The sequence below is a fragment of the Macaca nemestrina genome, chromosome 11, assembly GCF_043159975.1.
Source record: "Macaca nemestrina isolate mMacNem1 chromosome 11, mMacNem.hap1, whole genome shotgun sequence".
Taxonomy (NCBI): domain Eukaryota; kingdom Metazoa; phylum Chordata; class Mammalia; order Primates; family Cercopithecidae; genus Macaca; species Macaca nemestrina.
The window spans coordinates 38428037-38441634 of NC_092135.1; the positions used below are offsets into that span (position 1 = coordinate 38428037).

The following is a 13598-nucleotide window of genomic DNA, read 5'->3' on the forward strand; positions in this document are numbered from 1 at the left end:
TCAGCTATGCATTAATGTCTTCTTCATAGGCCTTTTCCAGCAGAGTATTGTCTCTTTCCATTTTGCCTTTAATTATTTAAATTTGTTTTTACTGGATTTCTCAGAGAGATGAAGCCTGGCATTTAAAGGATCCAGATTTTAATTTTTCACATTTATGATGCTCTTACATAAAAAAAGTTTTATGAATTGTGAAAATAAAACTTCAAAGAAAAACTTTATTTTAAAATTAATTCTTCTTAAAATTAACAGAACTCTGATATTCTTTTGACTTATAACTATAATGAAGAAATAAAATTACACTGTTTCTTACTTTTGACATTCATCCAAGGCTAGCACATGTGGGTGGTCATCCTCTGACATGGTGATGACAGCTTCCCTGTCAAATGCTCCAGGTCGAGTCTGGTCCACAGTGTGTCTGGTGATGGATGAGGTGGTAGAGCTTGTCCAGTACAGTGTATCCCAGGCTCTGTGATAGGCAAGTCCTTCCACAGAACCCACATCTAGTGGGGGAAGAAAAAGAAAAAATATATATTTTTATTTAAAAAAAATGACTTCTGGACAGAAAAAGCATTAAGATATACATGTATAGCTGTTATTTCATCAACCACTTCTCCACAAAATCTCCTAAATAAAAATGTAGTCACTGTGATACCTACAATTGACAGCTGATTATACATATATAAAGGGAGCAATTTTTGCAAAAATGTCATTATATTTATTCTCATAAATAAAATAAAATTAAATAATTGTCTTTCATTTTGGAAAATGGTGGCTCTCTATCTTTCCTGTATCTTAATAAATTTTCAAAAGTATCCAACGTGTAACAATTTAGAGATGCTTTTGAAAATCTTATGTCAGCAATATCACTTTGGTACAATCATCATGAGTATTCCCTTGATACTATAGATCTGGGGATGTCCAGGAAAAGCAAACACATGGAAAACTACAACAGTATGAGAAATCCAAAATCTAACTCCTTACTTGAAACTATCAAACAATGGTAGATAATGTTTTAATAGGTTAATGTGGCAATTTATTTGCTTCTATTCAACTAATGAGATAAAAAAACAAAACAAGAGAAAAAGAAATTAATTGCCAGCTAAAGCATGCTTTAAATGTCAGACAAAGATAAATGGTGATACACGAATCCTAACACATAAAAGTGACAAGGTGAAAAACAAAAGTAATTATTTCTTAAAATTGTATTCCCAGTCTCTAGGGTACATAAAGTAGCTGTTTTATTTTTCATAGACATGCTTTGAGTGCATCTTTAAGTGTAATCAAATTATTACACTTTTCCTACATGTTATTTGTTTTCCTCAGAATTATTATTCTGAGCAGGTTCAATTTAACAAAGAATATATACACCTTTTGCAGTCATACCAAGAAATTAACATTATTAAGACAGAGCATTTCCCCTGTTTTCCTCTCAAAGAATCTCTAAAAGGAATTATTCAGCTGCTATAAAATTAGGCATCTAAAAAGAGCTGTTTCCAGGTTTAAGATGAGTTAATACTTAGTTTGGGGGGATCAATAGGATTTTGCGGGAGGGCAAGACAATAATTAAAGCTTTTGAACAATATTTTTCATTTTTTTGTTGTTTCTTTTTTACATACAACATGAAATATCCAATAATAATGCAATTAATGGCTATCATTTTTAGTTACCACATGTTAGAAATGATGCAAACTGTTTTTCATACATCGTTTTATTTTATGTATAAATCTATTCTGTGAAGCTTATGTCATAATTTTCCATTTCCCAAGAAGAAAGCTGAAACGTATAGTCACAGGGCTGATAATATTAACACAAAATTTTTACTCCCCTCCCATTCATCTGATTCCAAAAGTCTATGTGCTTAGTAGCACCACTATTTGGATATGGATTTACAATGCTTATTACTTAACCTCAATCTAAACCAACCTGAAACCAAAGGAATGATTCATCAGTCTCAACTTGTTTGACTCTAGGAGAATTGTATACCTAGTAATATACCATAGATAGTCTCCCCTCACACAGTCAACAAAGCAGTCTACAAGGTATTAATGGGGGTGATTAGTACGAAAATGTAGCCTAGAGATGGTGGAAGAAAAATTATAAAACACAGTCACTGTAAAATCAGTTAAGCTAATTTTATGTGATGCATACAGTCCTCCTATTTGGAGTGAGTGGATGAAAAGTTGATCACGGTTAAGAATGTTTAAATCAGTAATAAATCACATTTGCCAGTGTGTTTTTTAAATTTCCAAATCATTTCAGAAATGCAGTTAACTCTATTAGTAGTATCTGTAGTATTACACGCCTTTCATCATTCACAAATAAAATGAGAAACGGCATAGCTCTGAAAAAATGTAAGCAAATGAGAATAATTAATCCATCCTCATTCTACATCTTCTCTTCCAGTAACTATGACATATCTTCCTCTTGGTAACTTTCTCTTGTCAATTCAGGAAGAAAACACTTGGTATCACCATTGAGATGTGGCAGATGCTTCTTTTCTATGGTTAACATAATTCCAGAGTTACTAGAGAACATAATACATCTCAATATCCAGGTATAATCTGTTTTACTTTATTTTTGTAATAGATTATAACCAGAAATTACAGTTAATAATTATCTGTTGCTACATTTTAAAATATTTTAGTAATGTACTTCTTTCTAAAAAAGATGTTTAGATCCTTATAAAAATATATTTTTATTAACAATTAACAAAAGTTAACAAATCAACAAAAATTAATAAATTTTATTAACAAAAAGCCAGTTAAAATTATTGAAATATTCTAGTTGAGATAAGACATATTTCTCAATTTGTGATGATTTATCGACAGTGAGGGGACATGTGGCATGTGTATGTGTACGTGTGCACACACGTCTGTGTTTAAACATTGAGATTCTCAAAACAGTTGAACAGCCAGAATAGGACTTTGAATTACTGATCCTGGAAGGCAATTATGTAGTTTGAAAATAAAATAAAATGCCTATCTACCTAACCAGACCTGAAATATTGAGCAGAGTAAATCAATACAAAGCTAAATTCTTGGAACTCAAGGATGTAGCACCTACATCTACGAAGATGCAGGATAGGCGTAATTAAGAAGATATCTATAATAGTGCTGTTTCAGCAGCTCCATACTTTTCACCCCAGCAATATACATACACACACACACACATATATATGTACACACACACACACACACACACATATGTGTGTGAAATGTAACGCAAAATCAGTAAAAATTCCATCGCCTTACCTCATGCACTTGTCAAGAGAAAAAAAAAAAAAAAGAGTTTTCTTCCCTTTTACCCACTTTTGAGCAGGGAATTGGGTTTGGCTAAGCATGAGTCACGTCCCGACATGTTTTTGCAGAAGAAAGAAGGGGAGGTCAACACATCAAAAAATACAAGCCAGGCAGGTAACTCAGAAACGTGGTTGTACCCTATTTCCTGGATTCTAGTTTCCATAGCCATGATGGGGAAATTGATTCTGATAGCTTGACAGAGAAATAAACCACTCCTCTTACAGCTACCCAAAGGACTTCAGTTCATAGAGAACATACTTTCATCTCATCACCACTGAGGAACAGCAATAGCCCCTTCTTGTCTGAACATTGTCTTAAAGGCAGCATAAGAGCTTACCAAATGGGAAAGGCAGCGAAGGATATTATTCATAGGGAGCCACATCCGTTAAACACTGTTATTCATCTGGCTAGGATAACAAGATAAATTCACAGATAAATTCAGTTGTGAAGTGGTTTGGATGGGTCCTCACCCAAATCTCATCTTGAACTGTAGCTCCCACAATCCCCATGTGTTGTAGGAGGGACCCAGTGGGGGATAATTGAATCACAGTGGCAGGTTTTTCCATGCTGTTCCTGTGATAGTGAATAAGTCTCACAAAATATAATGATTTTATAAAGAGCAGTTCACTGCACACACTCTCTTGCCTGTCACCATGTAAGATGTGCCTTTGCTGTTCTTTCACCTTCCACCATGATTGTGAGGCCTACTCAGTCATGTGGAACTGTGAGTCCATTGAATTTCCTTTTCTTTATAAATTACCCAGTCTTGGGTATGTCTTTATCAGCAGCATGAGAACAGACTAATACACAAAGTTAGCAGGAAATAATATCTATCTCAAAGACATGCTACAACTATAAAGCATCATAATGAAGTCCTCGTTGATTGTGTACTACTTTCTTAGGTACTGGCTTGTTCTCCAAAGCCACAGAGTATCAGTTTGTTGTTTGAAATTATACCATTAGTAGAAAGCATCCAAATCTTGTTTAGAGGATCTAAGTTACTTTGACACAAAGAAGCAGTCTTGATTTCCAGCCCAGGTAAAGAACCTAAATTAAGAAATTTCTTCACAAAATATTCCACATCTATATTGACTGTGAAGTTTCCAAGGAAAGAGGATCCTAGGTCCACCTCACTATCCAGATCTGATGTTGAACTCTTTGCAAATGGTACACATAACTCTGCTCTAACAAAACACTACCTCACTGAAATTGTGTCTAAATTCTACTCTCTGAAAAAATATTCTAAAAATTCTGTTTCTTTTCCACCTTTTCTTTTCTTTTTTCTTTCCTTTCCTTCCCTTTTATTATTTCTTTTATCTTTCTTTCTTTCTCTTTCTTTCTTTCCCTTTCTTTCCCCATCCTTTCTTCCTTCTTTTCTTTCTTCTCTTTCTTTTCTTTCTTTCTTTCTTTCTTTCTTCCTTCCTTCCTTCCTTCCTTCTTTCCTTCCTTCCTTCCTTCCTTCCTTCCTTCCTTCCTTCCTTCCTTCCTTCCTTCCTTCCCTCCTTTCCTTTCCTTTCCTTTCCCTTCCTTCCTTCCTTCCTTCCTTCCTTCCTTCCTTCCTTCCTTCCTTCCTTCCTTCCTTCCTTCCTTTCTTTCTTTCTTTCTTTCTTTCTTTCTTTCTTTCTTTCTTTCTTTCTTTCTTTCTTTCTTTCTTTCTTTTCTTTCCTTTCTTTCCTTTCTTTCTTTCTTTTCTTTCCTTTCTTTCCTTTGTTTCTCTCTCCTTCCTTTCTGCCTGCCTGCCTTTCTTTACTCCTTCCCGCCCACCCTTCCTTTTTTCTTTCTTCCTTTTTTGTGAGATTCACCATAGTTTTTCTAGTATACAGTCTCTATCATTGCAATAAGACAATAAATTGACATGGTTGAATGACAGGTTTATTTGACAAAATTCAATAACCTTTCATTATAAAAATATTCAACAAACTAGCAATAGAACTTCCTCAACTTGATAAAAGGAATATAAAAACCCAAGGCTCATATTATATTTAATGGTGAGAAAATGAATGTTTTCCCTCAAAGACGAGGACTAAAGCAAGCATGTACACTTTTTCTTTTATTCAACTAATGTTGAATAAAATTGGAGATTCTAGCAAAGGTAATTGGGGGTGGGGGACAGTCAGAGAGAGAGAGAGAGAGACAGGGAGAGAGGGAGGGAAGAAGAGAGAGAGAGAAAGAGAGAGAGAGAGAGAGAGAGAGATAGAGAGAAATAAATGGCATCCAGATTGGAAAGAAAGAAGTAACACTATCACTATTTGCAGATGGCAAGTACTGGTATATACAAAAACTTAAATAATTTAATAGAAATGTATAGTCAGGTTGCAGGTTACAAAAGCAACATACAAAAAAAATCAGTTGTATTCTATATAAGAGCAATTAACAATCCAAAAATGAAATTAAGAAAACAATTTAATTTCTAATAGAATTTTAAAATATAGAATACTTGGAAGTTTAGCGAAATAATTTTAAATGTTAAAACATATACACCCAAGCTACAGTGCATCATTGAAAGAAACTAAGGATTTAAACAAATGGAAAGATAACAATGTTCATGGAATGGAAGGCCTAATATTATGAAGACGACAACACTATCTAAATAGATCTACAGATTTAATGTATAGAAATCCCAGCTGGTTTTTTTCCAGAAATTGACAACCTGACCTTAAAATGCATATGGAAAAACAGGGGACCCAGAACAGCCAAAAGAATCTTGAATAAAATAAAACAAAGTTAGTGGGCTCACACTTTCTGATTTCAACCTTGGTATGAAGTTTACAGTAATCAAGAGAGTTTGATTTTATTATAAGAATAGACATAGCTACATGTACCGGAAAAGTCCAATGAGAAAAATAAATTATCTCAAATATATAGTGCTCTCAACAATTGTATAGCCACATGCAAAAGAATGATATTTGATTCCTTCTTCATAGCGCGTGTGTGCGCGCACACACACACACACGTATATAACTAAAAATATACTTTAAACCTAAATGTAGATGATAGATGATGAAACTCTTGATAAAAAATAGGAGGAAATCTTCATAACTTTGGGTTAAGCAAAGCTTTCATAAACATGACACAAAAAATACAAATGAGAAAAAAAAAAAAAACAGATGTTAGGTCTCATCAAAATGAAAAACTTTTATACTTCAGAAGACAAAAAGCCAACTGACAGAATGGGAGACAATATTTGCAAATCACTTATGTGATAATGAACTTGTATCTTGAATAAATAATGAATGCTTTATATACTCAACAATAAAACAACAACTAATCCAATTCAATAATGAGCAAATAATTTGAATAAATATTCTCCAAAGAAGATACACAAATGACTGATGAACACACAAAAAATGCTTAACACTATTAGACATCAAAGTACTGCAAATCATAATCACACATGATATTCATTATGATGACTACAACAATAAGAAATTTTCACAAAGATGTGGAAAAATTTGAACCAATATATATTGATGGTGGAAATGTAAAATGGAACAGCCTCTCTGTAAAGCAGTCTGTCAGTTTTACAAAATGTTAAACAGAGTTACCAGGTGACCTAGCATTTCTACTGGTAAATATGCATCCAAGAGAAATGAAAACGTACCTCCACACATACACAAATGTTCAACAAATGTTCATAGCAGCTTTATTTGTAATAGTCAAAAGAAGAAACAGCCCAAATGTCAATCAGCTGATAAGTGGATGAATAAAATGTGGTACATCCACGCTTGGAATTATTCAACAATAAAAAAACTGAAGCACATATATATGCTAAACTCAACCCACCCCCATATATATACACACACACACATACACACACACACACACATAGATGTATATATATGTATCTGTATACATACAGGACACAATTATAGAAAATTATTTTAAAGTACATAGACATGTAGATATGGTTTAGTTATCTCGTAGATATATTATAGAAAATTTAAATACTTGGCAATTTCCCTTGAGACTACCTTATTAGAATGCTTCACAAATGATTAACTGGATTATTTTCCTTTTCCTAACCATTCAATCGATGAATGGGATGCAATAGATTTTAATGTGGACTGCTTACTGTGAATTAGACTACCACTAATCTGATTTAAAAGTTCAGAGTCATTTTTATTTTTCCCCCCACATCAACAAACATATTATCCAAATAAAATTATCTAAAATAATATTTTTTCACCATTCTAATTTACTAAAAATTAAATAAATTAAAAATCTACATTGTAGTCTGAAAATTAAAACAAGAAGCAATTAAACTAGAAATAAAAATTGTCATTATTTTGTGTTTATGAAAGCATGGAAAAACAGATAATCTACTAAAGTTGATTATCTACTAAGTTGGGTAAGCTGGCAGGCAATAAATAAGTAAATTAAAATCAATAGTTGTATAATGTACAAAAATAACCAGTGAGAATATACAATGGAAAGAGGATGCCAGTCCAAGTAGCAGCTAATCCTGCTGGTTCCAGTGAACAAGCACACACAAAAAACTATGCAACTCTTGATCACCTGAATTTAGATCTTCTTGTAGCCAAAGCATTGTAATAATGCTACTTTTCATGAATGTGGATCTGTTAACTTTAGGTTCTTACCCCTCTAACAAGAAGAGATCCAACCCTTTCAAAGGACTTAAATGGGGAAAAATATTATCCTACTTTCTTTTGTCCTTATTATCGCACTTAGTAAAACACATGACTTTCCCAAATCAAACATGTTTGCAGAAATGCAACTCTATTTTTAACAGACAAGCTTTTATTGTTATCCCTCAAGCAGTTTTAATTTCCTGAACCAGAGCATCTCAAATATTTCCATGTCATAAGAGAGTCTTTGCTTTAGACTCCATAGCAAAATAGGTCTATTTATTTGGTTTTCCCAAAACAACAACAACAACAAAACAATTTGTCCTGAAAGAGTATTGAAGCAGCTTAAAATAGCTTGAAGCTTTAAAGTGTCAGTGATTTGTTTGTTTGTTTGTTTGACCCAGTGTGGATTTCTTTTTCTGGGTTTAAAAATATTCAACATCAAAGTTTCAGCCAGGACTTCAGACTCAGTTGAAAATTATACAGACTTAAACACGTCTCAACAATTGCCTCTATTTCATGTCACTACTACTGGAAGGAAAGTAATACAAGCCATGAAAAGAATGAACACATATGTGATATCATTGTGTCAGTCCTTCTATAGTCACCAGAGATAAGTACCGACTTTCCAAAGATTAAACTAACATTGACACTCTGCTAGAGCAGAGCATGAACTCCAAGGTGCCTGAAACCCTCAGATAGGCTGTAATTTGCCATCCAAGGAGAGGCTGTAAGACCCTATGTGTACAGCCACTCCTGGAAAAAATATAATTAGAAAATTACTTGGAATCCATCCTTTCCTTAGTGAGAAAGTGAGATAAGTCTTCAGCTGAAAGCTGTGAATCGGAACCCAACCTCTAAATTAAGTATTATTTAAGGTTTCATTTAGGGTCCTCCTCTCTTCCTTTTTGCCTCTCTCTCTTATGTAAACTTCTATCCCTATGGCATTAAATATCATTTACATGCTTTCATTTCTAGTCCATATTTCTAATCTAAATTCCATACGTATGTCCAACCATGAATTAATATATCTTTGGGTATCTCAGTATCTCCGTATAAAATATGCAAATAGAAAAAGCGCTTCACCCCAATCTTAATTATCTGTATAAATTAGTTATCCTAATGATCTGTGAATTCTAGTAGTATTTATCCAGTTACTCAAACTGGAAGCCTAAGCAATCGTGTTTCAATCTTCTCTTTTTCTTGCTTTTTGCATATAATCATCAGTAAATGCTTTTAATTTTATGACAAAAACATATGTTGAGTATTTCCATTTTGTTTTCCGTTTCCGCTCTGATCACTGCCGTCACCTCTTGCCTAAGCTTCTGTCCCTAACTAGCCTTCCCAAATGTCTTTCTTGTCAATTCATTCTCCATCCAGCAACTCTAGGTAATAATAAAGCATGTATCACATCTCTGCCCTGCTTAAAATCCTTCAATGATGTCCCATCACATTTAGAATAAAATTTGGTTTACTCCCTGCCTGCTTCTTCAACCTTATCTCGGGTTACTGTCCCTCCCTTTTTATTATGCTCTGGCCATAGAGTGTTCTTTTCAGGGCTTCCATCTATAAAAACACAAGGTTTTCTTTTCTTGACACATGTAATATTCTTTTTCTTCCCCGGGTCTGACATTCCTTTGTCTATCCTCTTCACCTACTTCATTTCTTCTGTTCCTTTTTTATATCCTTCACAATGTATGAAAATTTTCTGTTTTGGTTGTGTTGTTTTTGTCTGTCTCACCCTACTGGAACGAGGGCAGGAAACATGACTGTCTTTTCTTAGTTGTTCCCTTCAAACTGAGCAAAGTTCCAGATATAGAGCAAGCAACCAGAATTACTTGTGGAATAAACCAATATGTATTTCTGAATCCATTGAATGCATGGTCTGCATATTTATGCTTTAATTCTTAAATGCCCAAGACCTAATATATCAGAGACGTATATAGAAGAATGAGAGCACAAACTCCGGATTCAAATAATGGCTTTGAATCCCTGCACTATCACTTTACTAGCAATATGATCCAGAACAAATTCATTTAGATTTTCTGTATATTTTTTTATTTATTTTTATTATTTATTTATTTATTATTTGTTTTTGAGACGGAGTCTCACTCTGTCTCCCAGGCTGGAGTGCAGTGGCGCCATCTCAGCTCACTGCAAGCTCCACCTCCCTCCATTCTCCTGCCTCAGCCTCCCGAGTAGCTGAGACTACAGGTGCCCGCCACCACGGCCGGCTAACTTTTTGAATTTTTAATAGAGACATGGTTTCACCGGTTGGCTAGGAAGGTCTCGATCTCCTGACCCCGTGATCCACCCTTCTTGGCCTTCCAACATGCTGGGATTACAGGCATGAGCCACCGCCCCCGGCCTAGACTTTTTGTATTTTTGTTCCCTTGTCTGAAATACGGAGATAGTAGTGGTACCAAATTCATAAGACATTTGTGATTATCATGTGAGCTAACATTTGTGTAGTATTTATAACAGTGCCTAGCACAAAATAAGGGTTCGCTATATGTCAGCATTGTTGCTATTATTATTATTACATTGCTCTGCACAAAGCTACAGCCAATTACGCTTAACAATGTTGAAGCTCTGTTGGATAAGTTATCATCCCTATTTTTCTACACGTAGAATACTAGAAATGATAAGAATTATGTGAGTGAGTTTATGAACTGTAAGACTACAATCTAGATTGATAAATATAATTCTGTTTTTATTATAAGAAGTTGGGCTCCAGTTTATTTGTTCCTTATACCTTGTAATAAGCTCAGTCATTTGAACCACTTACGGTGTCTTTCAATTTTAGTATAACTTGTAGGATGACAATGTGAATATTTTCTGATCTTTTAGGTGGAGAAGTGGTGGGACTACTTGAAAATTAAAATGTTAGAAAATATCAAATTTTGATAATATAATGTGAAAGAGAGAAGGATAGAGAAACAGAGGGAAGAAACTAAATAAAATACTAAAAGTGTTTTTTTTTTTTTTTTAAGATATCAGTTAATGAAGTAAGAAAACAGAAAAAGGCTATTCCAGATGGTGAGGATCATAGAAAGAGTTTGGTTGTTTATCATCAAGTTTTGCAAAGAAAAGGAATAAGTACAGAAAATTCAAAGAAACATTGATGAATAGAAACATTTAATTTCTAGTAAATAAGCAGTGTGCTTTGACATTGACCTCAATATGAAAAGGTGTTAAGACTTTTATTTAAATAAAGCTTATTTATTCTCTCATCTTTTAAAAATCATTTGATATAGTCCAAATTACATACATATAATAAATTTTATATAATAAATTACCTGTTACATGAAAATACTGTATGTTACATGTGTACACAATAGTAAAATCCCAAAATGTATGGAAAAACCATTTGGCCTATCAACTAAAATTATCAATAGGAAAAATGAATGCTCACTTTATAAATTATTTCTTATTGAAATGTAGTATAAATAAAATTGACCTTAAAATGTTTACATGGAGTGGAAAGGGTATAAATGTAAACACTCTTAGTTGATGTTTAAGACAAAATAAAAACTTAAATTCCCTGAAAATATTCTAATTTACAAGCAACAAAGATGATTGTTTATTAAGTACCTACTATGTGCCCAGCCCTGTAAAGAGAGACATGCAAAAAGAAGAACCCTAGCCTATACTCAAAGAAAAACTCATTTTTTCATTGACATTAATCAAGTGCAAAATTAGGTGGCAAATATTTTATGAGGTGTAATAATTCAAGAAAGTGTGTTTTTTAAATATGTTTGTATCACCACTTTTACTTCAGTCACACAGGCATTCTAACTAAAGTGTCTTACTCTCTAACGGTAATCATTGAGTTTCTTAAATTTATATTTGATTTGTATTTCTTACTAGCATTAATTTCTACATTTACCTCTGAACAAATTTTAAAATCTCCCTGTTTCCTTCCTTCATCTCCATCCCCATCATTCTTAAAGACGTAAATTTGATTTATCAGAACTTGTACTTATTTATCCTCAGTGTGTATCAACTGCTGTGAATTTCTTTACTCAACAAGTCACACGTCACCAACGCCTCCTCTGTGTTTAAGCTTGGTTTGCATACTCTTCCATCTCCTACCTTTTTATTTGTCAGCATTTTCATTATGGTGGAATTTAATCTTTGTTTGCAACTCAGTGATTGAGCACTTGATCTGTCTTCAGTCACACAATTAATTACCATGCTCAGACTCTGATGGCTGGCCTACCAAACAACAGACAACAAAGTCAACAATTTTAATACTGTCCTTACTATTAGTGTCAACTCTTATGCCTTTCTACACATCATAATTCTCTTGATATTGGAGCATTCTTCAATTTGCTTAGTATAGTTTTTTAGGAAGTGGAAGATTACTGGAGGAAGGAGCAGAATCACGGACTAAGTTCATCTAGCACAACTTTTGCTTGATGTTTTGCCCTTTCTGACACACTTTGGTCTTGACTTGGGGATTTATTTGCCACCCTGCAAGGTATCTCTTTTTTTTTTTTTCCTTCTCTTCCCATAATTATCTTTTCTTACTTTTCATGATTATATATGTTCTTGCTTCTCTCTTTCTCTCTGTCTCTTTCCATATATAGTCAGCAGACTATTGTCAGGTATTGGCTAAAAAAACAGTAAATTATTTTGTCATCCTTGAGTTTTCTCAGGTAGGCACATTAAAGGGGTCTAAGAACATTGTAGGGATGTGGCACTATATCCCTGGCATTATATAAATATATACAATTATATATGATATATAATTATATTACAATTATATTTCTATAATTATGTTATATATAATTGTACACAAAGTGACATTTTATATTTATATTATTGTACATATACACACATATATTTTATATATATATATTATATATATTTATTTATCTCCTCCTCCTTCCCATGGTGAGTGCACTCCAAAGCTTTTAGTGAATGTAGGATTGTGACTCCAACTCTGAGAATCTTCATGATGACCCCTGACAATGGTTATCTCCTTGACCCAACTCTAGCCAGTTTCCCTGGAGCCTACTTCTCAACTAGGCCTCAGCCTTGACCTTTAAAAAGTTCAGACTCTCAGCAGAAAGGACTTCATCCACCCTTCTCTGCCCACATTAAAAGACTTAAACACTAACATAATTTCTAACGCCTCAAAGCCACATCCATATGATGACCCTAGTCTCCTTGAATGTGCCTGCCCCAGAAAAGTCGAGGATGACAAAATAATTTAATGTTTTTCTAGCCAATACTTGATAATAGTCCGCTGATCATGTTTTTTATAGTATTTATTCAAAAGGGTTTACAATTATGAATTTTTCCTCTGTCCCCTTGAGATGTGTATGTATCTCCTACAACTCAGCAATGCCTTTCTTAAAGACCTGAAAGCCATCCATTAGAAACACAATAATCAGAAAAGATAAGACATCTGTCTCCCAGTCTCTGTGGGAGAATAGTATTCTAACCTAGATTATGGAAAGCTAGTAGACACAGCTGGCCTAACTGCATTTACCCTGCCAAATTATTCATATTTCTTTACTTTCCAGACTTCAGAGAGCTCTCTCGCTACTTCCTCATTCCCCTTTTAAATCACTCAGTCACCTCTGTACAAATCAAAGTTGACTTTAGTTTATGCTGCACCTTACCCCTATTGTAATGGCATATTATTGATCAAAATCTACCCAAATTTTTATTCCTAATTCTATATCCTTCTATATCCTAATGC

General features: G+C 33.8%; 1 protein-coding gene across 4 annotated transcripts in view; it reads right to left on the reverse strand.

Moving 5' to 3' along the window:
* Nucleotides 1–13598, reverse strand: part of LOC105492606 (LDL receptor related protein 1B) — a 1932714-nt gene that overhangs the window by 373284 nt on the left and 1545832 nt on the right. For all 4 annotated transcript variants that reach the window (XR_011609732.1, XM_011759820.3, XM_011759819.3 and 1 more), the window contains exon 42: nt 311–500. Coding sequence is in view for 3 of the 4 variants with exons in the window: in XM_011759820.3 (XP_011758122.2) it covers nt 311–500 (190 nt within the window). In the remaining variant the exon portion in view is untranslated. The remainder of the gene's footprint in view (nt 1–310; nt 501–13598) is intronic.